Source organism: Oncorhynchus tshawytscha, linkage group LG05, assembly GCF_018296145.1.
Source record: "Oncorhynchus tshawytscha isolate Ot180627B linkage group LG05, Otsh_v2.0, whole genome shotgun sequence".
In the NCBI taxonomy this organism is placed as follows: Eukaryota; Metazoa; Chordata; class Actinopteri; order Salmoniformes; family Salmonidae; genus Oncorhynchus; species Oncorhynchus tshawytscha.
In genome coordinates this window covers 2,881,218-2,897,559 of record NC_056433.1, presented here as the reverse complement: position 1 = coordinate 2,897,559, position 16,342 = coordinate 2,881,218, and the positions used below count along the sequence as shown (strand labels likewise).

General features: G+C 43.8%; 1 protein-coding gene across 1 annotated transcript in view; it reads left to right on the top strand.

The window, feature by feature from the left end:
- The first annotated feature begins 4,509 nt into the window (after positions 1-4,509).
- Positions 4,510-16,342, top strand: part of LOC121846457 (protein phosphatase 1 regulatory subunit 14C-like) — a 66,431-nt gene continuing 54,598 nt past the window's right edge. The window contains exon 1 of the mRNA XM_042321317.1: positions 4,510-4,846. Coding sequence (XP_042177251.1) covers positions 4,613-4,846 — 234 coding nt within the window. The 5' untranslated portion in view covers positions 4,510-4,612. The remainder of the gene's footprint in view (positions 4,847-16,342) is intronic.

Below are 16,342 nucleotides of genomic sequence, written 5' to 3'. Positions count from 1 at the left end.
GTCTGGTTATAGTAATAGTAGTGGTAGTGTCTGGTTATAGTTATAGTAGTGGTAGTAACTGGTTATAGTAGTGGTAGTGTCTGGTTATAGTAATAGTAGCGGCAGTGACTGGTTATAGTTATAGTAGTGGTAGTGTCTGGTTAAAGTTAAAGTAGTGGTAGTGACTGGTTATAGTAGTGGTAGTGTCTGGTTAAAGTTATAGTAGTGGTAGTGACTGGTTATAGTAGTGGTAGTGTCTGGTTATAGTAGTGGTAGTGACTGGTTATAGTTATAGTCGTGGTAGTGACTGGTTATAGTAGTGACTGGTTATAGTAGTGGTAGTGTCTGGTTATAGTTATAGTAGTGGTAGTGACTGGTTATAGTAGTGGTAGTGGTAGTGTCTGGTTATAGTTATAGTAGTGGTAGTGACTGGTTATAGTAGTGGTAGTGACTGGTTATAGTTATAGTAGTGACTGGTTATAGTAGTGGTAGTGGTAGTGTCTGGTGATTGTTATAGTAGTGGTAGTGACTGGTTATAGTAGTGGTAGTGACTGGTTATAGTTATAGTAGTGGTAGTGACTGGTTATAGTTATAGTAGTGGTAGTGACTGGTTATAGTAGTGGTAGTGACTGGTTATAGTTATAGTAGTGGTAGTGACTGGTTATAGTAGTGGTAGTGACTGGTTATAGTAGTGGTAGTGACTGGTTATAGTAGTGGTAGTGACTGGTTATAGTAGTGGTAGTGACTGGTTATAGTAGTGGTAGTGACTGGTTATAGTAGTGGTAGTGACTGGTTATAGTAGTGGTAGTGACTGGTTATAGTTATAGTAGTGGTAGTGGCTGTTTATAGTTATAGTAGTGGAATTGACTGGTTATAGTTATAGTAGTGGTAGTGACTGGTTATAGTAGTGGTAGTGGTAGTGACTGGTTATAGTTATAGTAGTGGTAGTGACTGGTTATAGTAGTGGTAGTGGTAGTGACTGGTTATAGTTATAGTAGTGGTAGTGACTGGTTATAGTTATAGTAGTGGAATTGACTGGTTATAGTTATAGTAGTGGTAGTGACTGGTTATAGTTATAGTAGTGGTAGTGACTGGTTATAGTTATAGTAGTGGAATTGACTGGTTATAGTTATAGTAGTGGTAGTGTCTGGTTGTAGTTATAGTAGTGGTAGTGACTGGTTATAGTAGTGGTAGTGACTGGTTATAGTAGTGGTAGTGACTGGTTATAGTTATAGTAGTGGTAGTGACTGGTTATTGTAATGGTAGTGACTGGTTATAGTAGTGGTAGTGACTGGTTATAGTAGTGGTAGTGACTGGTTATAGTAGTGGTAGTGACTGGTTATAGTAGTGGTAGTGACTGGTTATAGTAGTGGTAGTGTCTGGTTATAGTAGTGGTAGTGACTGGTTATAGTAATAGTAGTGGTAGTGACTGGTTATAGTTATAGTAGTGGTAGTGACTGGTTATAGTTATAGTAGTGACTGGATATAGTAGTGGTAGTGACTGGTTATAGTAGTGGTAGTGACTGGTTATAGTTATAGTAGTGGTAGTGACTGGTTATAGTTATAGTAGTGACTGGGTATAGTAGTGGTAGTGACTGGTTATAGTTATAGTAGTGACTTGTTATAGTAGTGGTAGTGATTGGTTATAGTAGTGGTAGTGTCTGGTTATAGTAATAGTAGTGGTAGTGTCTGGTTATAGTTATAGTAGTGGTAGTGACTGGTTATAGTAGTGGTAGTGTCTGGTTATAGTAATAGTACTGGTAGTGTCTGGTTATAGTTATAGTAGTGGTAGTGACTGGTTATAGTAATAGTAGTGGTAGTGACTGGTTGTTAAAGTAGTGGTAGTGACTGGTTATAGTAGTGGTAGTGTCTGGTTAAAGTTATAGTAGTGGTAGTGACTGGTTATAGTAGTGGTAGTGTCTGGTTATAGTAGTGGTAGTGACTGGTTATAGTTATAGTAGTGGTAGTAGACTGGTTATAGTAGTGACTGGTTATAGTAGTGGTAGTGACTGGTTATAGTAGTGGTAGTGACTGGTTATAGTAGTGGTAGTGACTGGTTATAGTAGTGGTAGTGGTAGTGTCTGGTTATAGTTATAGTAGTGGTAGTGACTGGTTATAGTAGTGGTAGTGACTGGTTATAGTTATAGTAGTGACTGGTTATAGTAGTGGTAGTGGTAGTGTCTGGTGATTGTTATAGTAGTGGTAGTGACTGGTTATCGTAGTGGTAGTGGTAGTGTCTGGTTATAGTTATAGTAGTGGTAGTGACTGGTTATAGTAGTGGTAGTGACTGGTTATAGTAGTGGTAGTGACTGGTTATAGTTATAGTAGTGGTAGTGACTGGTTATAGTTATAGTAGTGGTAGTGACTGGTTATAGTAGTGGTAGTGACTGGTTATAGTTATAGTAGTGGTAGTGACTGGTTATAGTAGTGGTAGTGACTGGTTATAGTAGTGGTAGTGACTGGTTATAGTTATAGTAGTGGTAAAAATCAAATCAAATCAAATCAAATTTATTTGTCACATACACATGGTTAGCAGATGTTAATGCGAGTGTAGCGAAATGCTTGTGCTTCTAGTTCCGACAATGCAGTAATAACTGGCAAGTAATCTAACTAACAATTAAAAAAAAACTACTGTCATACACAGTGTAAGGGGATAAAGAATATGTACATGAAGGATATATGAATGAGTGATGGTACAGAGCAGCATAGGCAAGATACAGTAGATGATATCGAGTACAGTATATACATATGAGATAAGTATGTAAACCAAGTGGCATAGTTAAAGTGGCTAGTGATACATGTATTACATAAGGATGCAGTCGATGATATAGAGTACAGTATCAACGTATGCATATGAGATGAACAATGTAGGGTAAGTAACATTATATAAGGTAGCATTGTTTAAAGTGGCTAGTGATATATTTACATCATTTCCCATCGATTCCCATGATTAAAGTGGCTGGAGTGAGTCAGTGTCATTGACAGTGTGTTGGCAGTGCCACTCAATGTTAGTGGTGGCTGTTTAACAGTCTGATGGCCTTGAGATAGAAGCTGTTTTTCAGTCTCTGGTCCCAGCTTTGATGCACCCAGCTTTGATGGTAGTGACTGGTTATAGTAGTGGTAGTGACTGGTTATAGTAGTGGTAGTGACTGGTTATAGTAGTGGTAGTGACTGGTTATAGTAGTGGTAGTGACTGGTTATAGTAGTGGTAGTGGTAGTGTCTGGTTATAGTTATAGTAGTGGTAGTGACTGGTTATAGTAGTGGTAGTGACTGGTTATAGTAGTAGTAGTGGTAGTGTCTGGTTATAGTAGTGGTAGTGACTGGTTATTGTAATGGTAGTGACTGGTTATAGTTATAGTAGTGGTAGTGACTGGTTATTGTAATGGTAGTGACTGGTTATAGTAGTGGTAGTGACTGGTTATAGTAGTGGTAGTGACTGGTTATAGTTATAGTAGTGGTAGTGACTGGTTATTGTAATGGTAGTGACTGGTTATAGTAGTGGTAGTGACTGGTTATAGTAGTGGTAGTGACTGGTTATAGTAGTGGTAGTGACTGGTTATAGTAGTGGTAGTGTCTGGTTATAGTTATAGTAGTGGTAGTGTCTGGTTGTAGTTATAGTAGTGGTAGTGACTGTAGTTATAGTAGTGGTAGTGACTGGTTATAGTAGTGGTAGTGACTGGTTATAGTAGTGGAATTGACTGGTTATAGTTATAGTAGTGGTAGTGACTGGTTATAGTAGTGGTAGTGTCTGGTTATAGTTATAGTAGTGGTAGTGTCTGGTTGTAGTTATAGTAGTGGTTGTGACTGGTTATAGTAGTGGTTGTGACTGGTTATAGTAGTGGTAGTGACTGGTTATAGTAGTGGTAGTGACTGGTTATAGTAGTGGTAGTGACTGGTTATAGTTATAGTAGTGGTAGTGACTGGTTATAGTAGTGGTAGTGACTGGTTATAGTTATAGTAGTGGTAGTGACTGGTTATAGTTATAGTAGTGGTAGTGACTGGTTATAATAGTGGTAGTGTCTGGTTATAGTAGTGGTAGTGTCTGGTTATAGTTGTGGTAGTGTCTGGTTATAGTAGTGGTAGTGATTGGTTATAGTAGTGGTAGTGGTAGTGTCTGCAGAAATAGTGGTAGTGACTGGTTATAGTAGTGGTAGTGTCTGGTTATAGTAGTGGTAGTGTCTGGTTATAGTAGTGGTAGTGATTGGTTATAGTAGTGGTAGTGGTAGTGTCTGCAGAAATAATGGTAGTGACTGGTTATAGTAGTTATAGTTATGGTTGTTTCTCCACCATGTACAGTAAACTTTTACCTGACCATGTCATGAGATCAGGAAAAACTCCAGGACCCAGTAAAGATGTGCGAATTTTGCCACTCAACTTTTGAACCTGTGGTGCCACCTTCTGTAAAGAGCAGGGTTTCGTTTCATCCCAGCACTAATCACATAATCTGACAGAGATGAACGGTCTTCAGGTCCGTTGATGGAATTCTGCTGGCACGCCGCGCCCCCCTCGGCTGTACTCCACTGGACGCGCTGCGCTTTAAATAGCAGGTGTTTGAAAACTGTTCATGCTCAGCCTGTCACCACTGTAGGTCTGCCTGCTCCCTCTCTCTTTAACTCCGTCAAAACACACGCGATGTCAGCCGCCAGCACCGAGACGAGCGCCCAGTTGCCCGCGTCCGCCAGCCGGGTGTTCTTCCAGCCGCCGGCCGGGGTTGGGTGCGCTGGTTCCGGCCCCATTCCGCGGGATGACCCGGTCCAGAGGAAGCAGGGAAAAGTGACGGTGAAGTACGACAGGAAGGAGCTGCGGAAGAGACTGATACTGGAGGAGTGGATCATTGAACAACTCAGCGATCTGTACGACTGTGAGGTGAGGAGAGGAGGTTTTATTGGCGCTTTGGGTCGGTTATTCTTGGAGGATTCGGGATGAATCATTAATTGGCAAGATAATCAGTGTTTAAAATGTTATCTTTAGTGTTTGGAGTGTGTTTTGGTATGTTTGCAGTGGTGGTGCGTAATGCCCGGGGAAGGGGACATGGAGGTGGTTTGGTTAACTGTGTAAATCCGCGGGTCACGCCGGTCTATTGTCCCCTCTCTCCCCGGCTACATTGTCTCTCCCCTGGGCAGGCAGCTTCCAAGAGAGGGTCGCACAGAACAGATGAACCACTGGGCAGAAACGGTTTGAATCAACGTTTCCACGTTATTTCAACCAAATATGTTATTAATTTTAGGGCATTTCGTAATTTTTCCACCGAACCTTTAACCTAAATCCAATGACATTGTGACATTTGTTGAGTTCACGTTGAATTCACGTTAGTTGACAACCCAACCAAATGTAGACATTCAACTGAAGTCTGTGCCTAGTGGGGAATGACTGTTTTGAGGTCGTAAAACACACCACACAGCTGCGCTTTAAGCATCTCTTTTTGTAGCCGAGTCCCATCTCCTTTAACCGCTGCGTTCACAGTCGGCTCTAGAGGGCTGATTTGTTAATAGGCCTACAGACAGACAAACATTGTCTGACACTATTTTTTCTTTCCGGGAAAGCCATTAAATAATCTGCGCCCTTTACCAGAATACACAATCTGTTTCATTAATTCATAATGTCGACCCGAATAGCTTGTGTTTTCTATTGATTCAGAATAATGCTTGAAGGAAAGGGAAACTGCTGGTCTAGATAATGATTGGTTGTCTGGTATGTGAGTCCATTCATGTTACCATCTGCCTGTGATGTGTCGATTCGGGAATATTCTTAACCCTTCTGATCACAGGCAAGTCTGTGTCTTTCCCTGAGAGATGGTATTGACAGAGACATTGAATGCGTTCTCACGCGCTCTGCGGTGGTCGGTACATAATTTAACATTTGAAGAGCTGAGAGCTTCTCCATAGTGCTGGGTGATCTATATCATGCAGGATGCTGCTAGAGAGGAGAGGACAGAGCAGTGGGTTAACCAATGACAGGAGACAGGGAGGGCAGTGGGTTAACCAATGAGATGAGGAGGACAGGGCAGTGGGTTAACCAATGAGATGAGGAGGACAGGGCAGTGGGTTAACCAATGAGATGAGGAGGAGAGGGCAGTGGGTTAACCAAGGAGAGGAGGAGGAGAGGGCAGTGGGTTAACCAATGAGATGAGGAGAGGGCAGTGGGTTAACCAATGAGATGAGGAGAGGGCAGTGGGTTAACCAATGACGTGAGGAGGAGAGGGTAGTGGGTTAACCAATGAGATGAGGAGAGCAGGGCAGTGGGCTAACCAATGAGATGAGGAGAGCAGGGCAGTGGGCTAACCAATGAGATGAGGAGAGCAGGGCAGTGGGCTAACCAATGAGATGAGAGCAAGGCAGTGGGCTAACCAATGAGATGAGAGCAAGGCAGTGGGCTAACCAATGAGAGGAGGAGAGCAGGGCAGTGGGCTAACCAATGAGATGAGGAGAGCAGGGCAGTGGGCTAACCAATGAGATGAAAGCAGGGCAGTGGGCTAACCAATGAGATGAGGAGCAGGGGGGGCAGTGCTCCTGTGACAACAATTGTGGACCCCCTTGTGGCCCCCTAAATGTGGAGTATGAAATCATTTTTACATAACTAATTTCTGCTATCGTTCTTTCTTTAGATCTGTTATTAATGTAACTGGCCCCTCTAACAGTACAACTGCCCCCCAGTTGAAATGGTCTAGAACCGCCACTGGCTGTATCCCAAAGCATTGGTCTCTCGCTCATCCCTGGCAACAATGTGACGAACATGTTCTCTATTGAAACATCCCCTGATACCTGCATGATGAAGACTGAGCACTTCTGAACTGACAGTTCTAATGATCTGTAGCCATGCCAGTCCCTCCTGGCTGTAGCTGGTTATCCCTGGTCTGTAGCCATGCCAGACCCTCCTGGCTGTAGCTGGTTATCCCTGGTCTGTAGCCATGCCAGACCCTCCTGGCTGTAGCTGGTTATCCCTGGTCTGTAGCCATGCCAGACCCTCCTGGCCGTAGCTGGTTATCCCAGGTCTGTAACCATGCCAGTCCCTCCTGGCTGTAGATGGTTATCCCTGGTCTGTAGCCATTCCAGTCCCTCCTGGCTGTAGCTGACTTCATGGAGTCGTTCTGTACTGCATCCATTTTAAGGGACTAACTAAACAACAACTTTTGCTTTTAAAACGACCAATGTGGCATCGATATGAGTCAGACATTTATTCTAGTGTCTAAATGGACTAAAGTCTCAGTCTCGTCCCAAAACGGAGATTTTCAAGATGATGGGAAGAAATTGAACGTCATGGAATGGAAGGTACTGTACTCGTTCTCCTTGGGTTGGGTTTATTTGAATCCTACCCACAGCTGTCAGCACCCAGATAATCATCAATTCAGAGTGTAGCTGCACGCGACCTGACCGTATTACCCATGAATCATTTGGTTTGGCATTTGATTTCTCTGTGGGACTAGTTGACATTTGATTTCCCTGTGGGACTAGTTGACATTTGATTTCCCTGTGGGACTAGTTCACATTTGATTTCCCTGTGGGACTAGTTGACATTTGATTTCCCTGTGGGACTAGTTCACATTTGATTTCCCTGTGGGACTAGTTGACATTTGATTTCCCTGTGGGACTAGTTGACATTTGATTTCCCTATGGGACTAGTTGACATTTGATTTCCCTGTGGGACTAGTTGACATTTGATTTCCCTGTGGGACTAGTTGACATTTGATTTCCCTGTGGGACTAGTTGACATTTGATTTCCCTGTGGGACTAGTTGACATTTGATTTCCCTGTGGGACTAGTTGACATTTGATTTCCCTGTGGGACTAGTTGACATTTGATTTCCCTGTGGGACTAGTTGACATTTGATTTCCCTGTGGGACTAGTTGACATTTGATTTCCCTGTGGGACTAGTTGACATTTGATTTCCCTGTGGGACTAGTTGACATTTGATTTCCCTGTGGGACTAGTTGACATTTGATTTCCCTGTGGGACTAGTTGACATTTGATTTCCCTGTGGGACTAGTTGACATTTGATTTCCCTGTGGGACTAGTTGACATTTGATTTCCCTGTGGGACTAGTTGACATTTGATTTCCCTGTGGGACTAGTTGACATTTGATTTCCCTGTGGGACTAGTTGACATTTGATTTCCCTGTGGGACTAGTTGACATTTGATTTCCCTGTGGGACTAGTTGGGGACCCTCAGTAAATTATACAATGTACACGGGACAATATTTTAAAATGTTAGTAGCTCCAAATGTCAATGACCTAACAACCTCAAAGTAAATATAAATTGAAGGAAGTCATCTATGTATATTAAAAGCATTTAATGAGACGACTAAAAGATGTGCAACATGAAAATATTGTCTCATTTACTTTTTATAAAAAATGTACAGTCCCTAACTATCCCCAGAGATAGGTTACCCTTAGCCAAAGGATGCACACCAGCCAGCTGAAGCTAATTGGCGATAGAAGTTGGCTAATACTAGTTAGCCTAGGAGACTTCAATATACAACACCTGGTTAGACTGTCTTTCAAGTTATCTAGAAGGGTGGAGTGACTGTTCTCTTTTTTTTTAATGTAGCTTGCGCATGTTTTGCTGAATCGGCAACGCTTTGCGGTCCGTCTCTGTATCGGTTTCATATGAAAACCTGATACTAGTGTGCAGAACAGAGCAGTGTGTGTTTAATATAGTAGAGAAAGGGTCACTTCACATTCAGGGACATGTATTTACGTTTCCTGTAACTCAGGCACAGATAGGGTGACAGGCAGACCAGGGTGTGTTGGTGTGCATGTGTTGGTGTGCATGACAGTTCATTAAACCCAATCACAATGTACCCACCTTATTCGTCTGTCGTCATGGAAATTAAGAATATCGTAACCCATTTATATGATAAAAAATAATAATAATCTGAACTTTTCATTCTATGGTATGTTATCCAGAGCACAATACTATTGTAGTACTCTCTAGTGTACTAACAGAGGCAAGAAGACTGCAATGACCTAACAAACAGAAATGAACAGAGTGCTATTTGTCAAACATAATCCTCTTGTTGCCCTCCCTCTGTCCACTTTCTGTCACCTTCCCATTCCTCTCCCTCTCCTCTCCCATACCACTCCCTCCTCTCCTCTCCCTCTCATCTCTCATACCTCTACCTCTCCTCTCTCATACCTCTCCCTCTCCTCTCTCAAACCTCTCTCTCTCTCTCTCCCTCTCCTCTCTCATACCTCTCCCTCTCCTCTCTCATACCTCTCCTTCTCCTCTCTCATACCTCTCCCTCTCCTCTCTCATACCTCTCCCTCTCCTCTCTCATACCTCTCTCTCTCATACCTCTATCTCTCCTCTCTCATACCTCTCTCTCTCTCATACCTCTCCCTCTCCTCTCTCATACCTCTCTCTCTCTCATACCTCTCTCTCTCTCATACCTCTCCCTCTCCTCTCTCATTCCTCTATCTCTCCTCTCCCTCTCCTCTCTCATCCCTCTTCTCCTCTCCTCTCACTCTCCTCTCATACCTCTCTCTCTCTCATACCTCTCCCTCTCCTCTCTCATTCCTCTATCTCTCCTCTCCCTCTCCTCTCTCATCCCTCCTCTCCTCTCCCTCTCCTCTCTCATACATCTTCTCCTCTCCTCTCCCTCTCCTCTCTCATACCCTCTCTCTCTCTCTCTCTCTCTCTCTCTCTCTCTCTCTCTCATACCTCTCCCTCTCCTCTCTCATACCTCTCTCTCCCCTCTCTGTATATTGTCTCTCTCTGGGCATAGTATTACATAATAAGTGATGAATTTATCTCCTGTCTCTTGTGGGACTCTGCTTTTTTCAGTGAACACAGAGGGGAAGAGAGAGAGTGCGATCTCCCCAACATTACTCCTCTCTAGCTCAGTGTTGTCTGTCTGTGTGGAGCTCAGACCCTGTTCTCGATGGTCTGTGTGTTCAGTAGCCTACTGTGTTGAGCTGTGTGTGTGTTCAGTAGCCTACTGTGTTGAGCTGTGTGTGTGTTCAGTAGCCTACTGTGTTGTGAACGAACTTTATTTAACTCTCTGCAAACTGGAAACGATTTATCCGGAGGCTGCATTCATTGTAGCTGGGGATTTTAACAAGGCTAATCTGAAAACAAGACTCCCTAAATTTTATCAGCATATTGATTGCGCAACCAGGGGTGGAAAGACCCTGGATCATTGTTACTCTAACTTCCGCGACGCATATAAGGCCCTGCCCCGCCCCCTTTCGGAAAAGCTGACCACGACTCCATTTTGTTGATCCCTGCCTACAGACAGAAACTAAAACAAGAAGCTCCCACGCTGAGGTCTGTCCAACGCTGGTCTGACCAAGCTGACTCCACACTCCAAGACTGCTTCCATCACGTGGACTGGGAGATGTTTCGTATTGCGTCAGACAACAACATTGACGAATACGCTGATTCGGTGTGCGAGTTCATTAGAACGTGCGTTGAAGATGTCGTTCCCATAGCAACGATTAAAACATTCCCTAACCAGAAACCGTGGATTGATGGCAGCATTCGTGTGAAACTGAAGGCACGAACCACTGCTTTTAATCAGGGCAAGGTGTCTGGTAACATGACTGAATACAAACAGTGCAGCTATTCCCTCCGCAAGGCTATCAAACAAGCTAAGCGCCAGTACAGAGACAAAGTAGAATCTCAATTCAACGGCTCAGACACAAGAGGTATGTGGCAGGGTCTACAGTCAATCACGGACTACAGGAAGAAACCCAGCCCAGTCTCGGACCAGGATGTCTTGCTCCCAGGCAGACTAAATAACTTTTTGCCCGCTTTGAGGACAATACAGTGCCACTGACACGGCCTGCAACGGAATCATGCGGTCTCTCCTTCACTGCAGCCGAAGTGAGTAAGACATTTAAACGTGTTAACCCTCGCAAGGCTGCAGGCCCAGACGGCATCCCCAGCCGCGCCCTCAGAGCATGCGCAGACCAGCTGGCCGGTGTGTTTACGGACATATTCAACCAATCCCTATACCAGTCTGCTGTTCCCACATGCTTCAAGAGGGCCACCATTGTTCCTGTTCCCAAGAAAGCTAAGGTAACTGAGCTAAACGACTACCGCCCGTAGCACTCACATCCGTCATCATGAAGTGCTTTGAGAGACTAGTCAAGGACCATATCACCTCCACCCTACCTGACACCCTTGACCCACTCCAATTTGCTTACCGCCCAAATAGGTCCACAGACGATGCAATCTCAACCACACTGCACACTGCCCTAACCCATCTGGACAAGAGGAATACCTATGTGAGAATGCTGTTCATCGACTACAGCTCGGCATTCAACACCATAGTACCCTCCAAGCTCGTCATCAAGCTCGAGACCCTGGGTCTCGACCCCGCCCCTGTGCAACTGGGTACTGGACTTCCTGACGGGCCGCCCCCAGGTGGTGAGGGTAGGCAACAACATCTCCTCCCCGCTGATCCTCAACACTGGGGCCCCACAAGGGTGCGTTCTGAGCCCCTCCTGTACTCCCTGTTCACCCACGACTGCGTGGCCATGCACGCTCCAACTCAATCATCAAGTTTGCGGACGACACAACAGTGGTAGGCTTGATTACCAACAACGACGAGACGGCCTACAGGGAGGAGGTGAGGGCCCTCGGAGTGTGGTGTCAGGAAAATAACCTCACACTCAACGTCAACAAAACTAAGGAGATGATTGTGGACTTCAGGAAACAGCAGAGGGAACACCCCCCATCCACATCGATGGAACAGTAGTGGAGAGGGTAGCAAGTTTTAAGTTCCTCGGCATACACATCACAGACAAACTGAATTGGTCCACTCACACAGACAGCATCGTGAGGAAGGCGCAGCAGCGCCTCTTCAACCTCAGGAGGCTGAAGAAATTCGGCTTGTCACCAAAAGCACTCACAAACTTCTACAGATGCACAATCGAGAGCATCCTGGCGGGCTGTATCACCGCCTGGTATGGCAACTGCACCGCCCTCAACCGTAAGGCTCTCCAGAGGGTAGTGAGGTCTGCACAACGCATCACCGGGGCAAACTACCTGCCCTCCAGGACACCTACACCACCCGATGCTACAGGAAGGCCATAAAGATCATCAAGGACATCAACCACCCGAGCCACTGCCTGTTCACCCCGCTGTCATCCAGAAGGCGAGGTCAGTACAGGTGCATCAAAGCTGGGACCGAGAGACTGAAAAACAGCTTCTATCTCAAGGCCATCAGACTGTTAAACAGCCACCACTAACATTGAGTGGCTACTGCCAACACACTGTCAATGACACTGACTCTACTCCAGCCACTTTAATCATGGGAATTGATGGGAAATTATGTAAATATATCACTAGCCACTTTAAACAATGCTACCTTATATAATGTTACTTACCCTACATTGTTCATCTCATATGCATACGTTGATACTGTACTCTATATCATCGACTGCATCCTTATGTAATACATGTATCACTAGCCACTTTAACTATGCCACTTGGTTTACATACTTATCTCATATGTATATACTGTACTCGATATCATCTACTGTATCTTGCCTATGCTGCTCTGTACCATCACTCATTCATATATCCTTATGTACATATTCTTTATCCCCTTACACTGTGTATAAGACAGTAGTTTTTTTTGGAATTGTTAGTTAGATTACTTGCTCGTTATTACTGCATTGTCGGAACTAGAAGCACAAGCATTTCGCTACACTCGCATTAACATCTGCTAACCATGTGTATGTGACAAATAAAATTTGATTTGATTTGATTTGATTTTGATTTGATTTGTGTGTGTGTTCAGTAGCCTACTGTGTTGTGCTGTGTGTGTGTTCAGTAGCCTACTGTGTTGAGCTGTGTGTGTGTTCAGTAGCCTACTGTGTTGAGCTGTGTGTGTGTTCAGTAGCCTACTGTGTTGTGTGTGTGTTCAGTAGCCTACTGTGTTGTGCTGTGTGTGTGTTCAGTAGCCTACTGTGTTGAGCTGTGTGTGTGTTCAGTAGCCTACTGTGTTGTGTGTGTGTTCAGTAGCCTACTGTGTTGAGCTGTGTGTGTTCAGTAGCCTACTGTGTTGAGGTGTGTGTGTGTTCAGTAGCCTACTGTGTTGAGCTGTGTGTGTGTGTTCAGTAGCCTACTGTGTTGTGCTGTGTGTGTGTTCAGTTCAGTAGCCTAGCCTACTGTGTTGAGCTGTGTGTGTGTTCAGTAGCCTACTGTGTTGTGTGTGTGTGTTCAGTAGCCTACTGTGTTGTGTGTGTGTTCAGTAGCCTACTGTGTTGAGCTGTGTGTGTTCAGTAGCCTACTGTGTTGCTGTGTGTGTGTTCAGTAGCCTACTGTGTTGTGTGTGTGTGTTCAGTAGCCTACTGTGTTGAGCTGTGTGTGTTCAGTAGCCTACTGTGTTGTGCTGTGTGTGTTCAGTAGCCTACTGTGTTGTGCTGTGTGTGTGTTCAGTAGCCTACTGTGTTGTGCTGTGTGTGTGTTCAGTAGCCTACTGTGTTGAGCTGTGTGTGTTCAGTAGCCTACTGTGTTGTGTTCAGTAGCCTACTGTGTGTGTGTTCAGTAGCCTACTGTGTTGAGCTGTGTGTGTTCAGTAGCCTACTGTGTTGTGTGTGTGTTCAGTAGCCTACTGTGTTGAGCTGTGTGTGTTCAGTAGCCTACTGTGTTGAGGTGTGTGTGTGTTCAGTAGCCTACTGTGTGTGAGCTGTGTGTGTGTGTGTTCAGTAGCCTGACTGTGTTGTGTTCTGCTGTGTGTGTTCAGTAGCCTACTGTGTTGAGCTGTGTGTGTGTTCAGTAGCCTACTGTGTTGTGCTGTGTGTGTGTTCAGTAGCCTACTGTGTTGTGTGTGTGTTCAGTAGCCTACTGTGTTGTGCTGTGTGTGTGTTCAGTAGCCTACTGTGTTGAGCTGTGTGTGTTCAGTAGCCTACTGTGTTGTGTGTGTGTTCAGTAGCCTACTGTGTTGTGTGTGTGTGTTCAGTAGCCTACTGTGTTGTGTGTGTGTTCAGTAGCCTACTGTGTTGAGCTGTGTGTGTTCAGTAGCCTACTGTGTTGTGCTGTGTGTGTGTGTTCAGTAGCCTACTGTGTTGAGCTGTGTATGTGTGTTCAGTAGCCTACTGTGTTGTGCTGTGTGTGTGTTCAGTAGCCTACTGTGTTAAGCTGTGTGTGTGTTCAGTAGCCTACTGTGTTGAGCTGTGTGTGTGTTCAGTAGCCTACTGTGTTGAGCTGTGTGTTCAGTAGCCTACTGTGTTGAGCTGTGTGTGTGTTCAGTAGCCTACTTAGTTGAGCTGTGTGTGTTCAGTAGCCTACTGTGTTGAGCTGTGTGTCTGTAAAGTAGCCTACTGTGTTGAGGTGTGTGTGTGTTCAGTAGCCTACTGTGTTGAGCTGTGTGTGTGTTCAGTAGCCTACTGTGTTGAGCTGTGTGTGTGTTCAGTAGCCTACTGTGTTGAGGTGTGTGTGTGTTCAGTAGCCTACTGTGTTGAGCTTTGTTTGTGTTCAGTAGCCTACTGTGTTGAGCTGTGTGTGTGTTCAGTAGCCTACTGTGTTGAGCTGTGTGTGTGTTCAGTAGCCTACTGTGTTGAGGTGTGTGTGTGTGTTCAGTAGCCTACTGTGTTGAGCTGTGTGTGTGTTCAGTAGCCTACTGTGTTGAGCTGTGTGTGTGTGTTCAGTAGCCTACTGTGTTGAGCTGTGTGTGTGTTCAGTAGTCTACTGTGTTGAGGTGTGTGTGTGTTCAGTAGCCTACTGTGTTGAGCTGTGTGTGTGTTCAGTAGCCTACTGTGTTGAGCTGTGTGTGTGTTCAGTAGCCTACTGTGTTGATCTGTGTGTGTGTTCAGTAGCCTACTGTGTTGAGCTGTGTGTGTGTTCAGTAGCCTACTGTGTTGTGCTGTGTGTGTGTTCAGTAGCCTACTGTGTTGAGCTGTGTGTGTGTTCAGTAGCCTACTGTGTTGAGCTGTGTGTGTTCAGTAGCCTACTGTGTTGAGCTGTGTGTGTGTTCAGTGCTGAGGTTAAGGTTAGTTGCCCAGCCTACTTCTAGAAAAGAGTCTGTATGGTTGAGAAGACAGGTTGTATGGTGATGGATCAATATGGTGAGAGAGAGTCAGTCTGATGTTGGCGTTAGTGCTGCTCAAGCCTTTCCCTCTGTGTGACACACACACACACACACACACACACATCTGCGATCTGGGTCATTGTGTTTGGCATCCTACATCATCATAACAACACATAGCTGTCTGTCTGTCCGTCCGCCCGCCCGCCCGCCCGCCCGCCCTCATTCGCGTTATATTACTACATTAGTATTATGGTACTACATTAGTATTATGGTACTACATTAGTATTAATTGTGCTACATTAGTATTATGGTACTACATTAGTATTAATGGTACTACATTAGCATTATGGTACTACATTAGTATTAATGGTACTACATTAGCATTATGGTACTACATTAGTATTAATGGTACTACATTAGTGTTATGGTACTACATTAGTACTACATTGGTACTACATTAGTGTTATGGTACTACATTAGTATTAATGGTACTACATTAGTATTAATGGTACTACATTAGTATTATGGTACTACATTAGTATTAATGGTACTACATTAGTATTATGGTACTACATTAGTATTATGGTACTACATTAGTATTAATGGTACTACATTAGCATTATGGTACTACATTAGTATTAATGGTACTACATTAGTGTTATGGTACTACATTAGTATTACTGGTACTACATTAGTATTACTGGTACTACATTAGTATTATGTTACTACATTAGTATTATGGTACTACATTAGTATTAATGGTACTACATTAGTATTATGGTACTACATTAGTATTATGGTACTACATTAGTATTAATGGTACCCCATTAGTATTAATGGTACCACATTAGTATTATGTACTACATTTGTATTAATGGTACTACATTCGTATTAATGGTACTACATTAGTATTATGTACTACATTAGTATTATGTACTACATTCGTATTAATGGTACTACATTAGTCTTATGGTACTACATTGGTATTATGGTACTACATTAGTATTATGTACTACATTAGTATTATGGTACTACATTAGTATTATGTACTACATTAGTATTAATGGTACTACATTAGTGGTACTACATTAGTATTATGGTACTACATTAGTATTATGTACTACATTAGTATTATGTACTACACTAGTATTAATGGTACTACATTAGTATTATGATACTACATTGGTATTAATGGTACTACATTAGTATTATGTACTACATTAATATTATGTACTACATTAGTGTTATGGTACTACATTAGTATTAATGGTACTACATTAGTATTATGTACTACATTAGTATTATGGTACTACATTAGGGCGGCAGGGTAGCCTAGTGGTTAGAGCGTTGGACTAGTAACCGGAAGGTTGCAAGTTCAAACCCCTG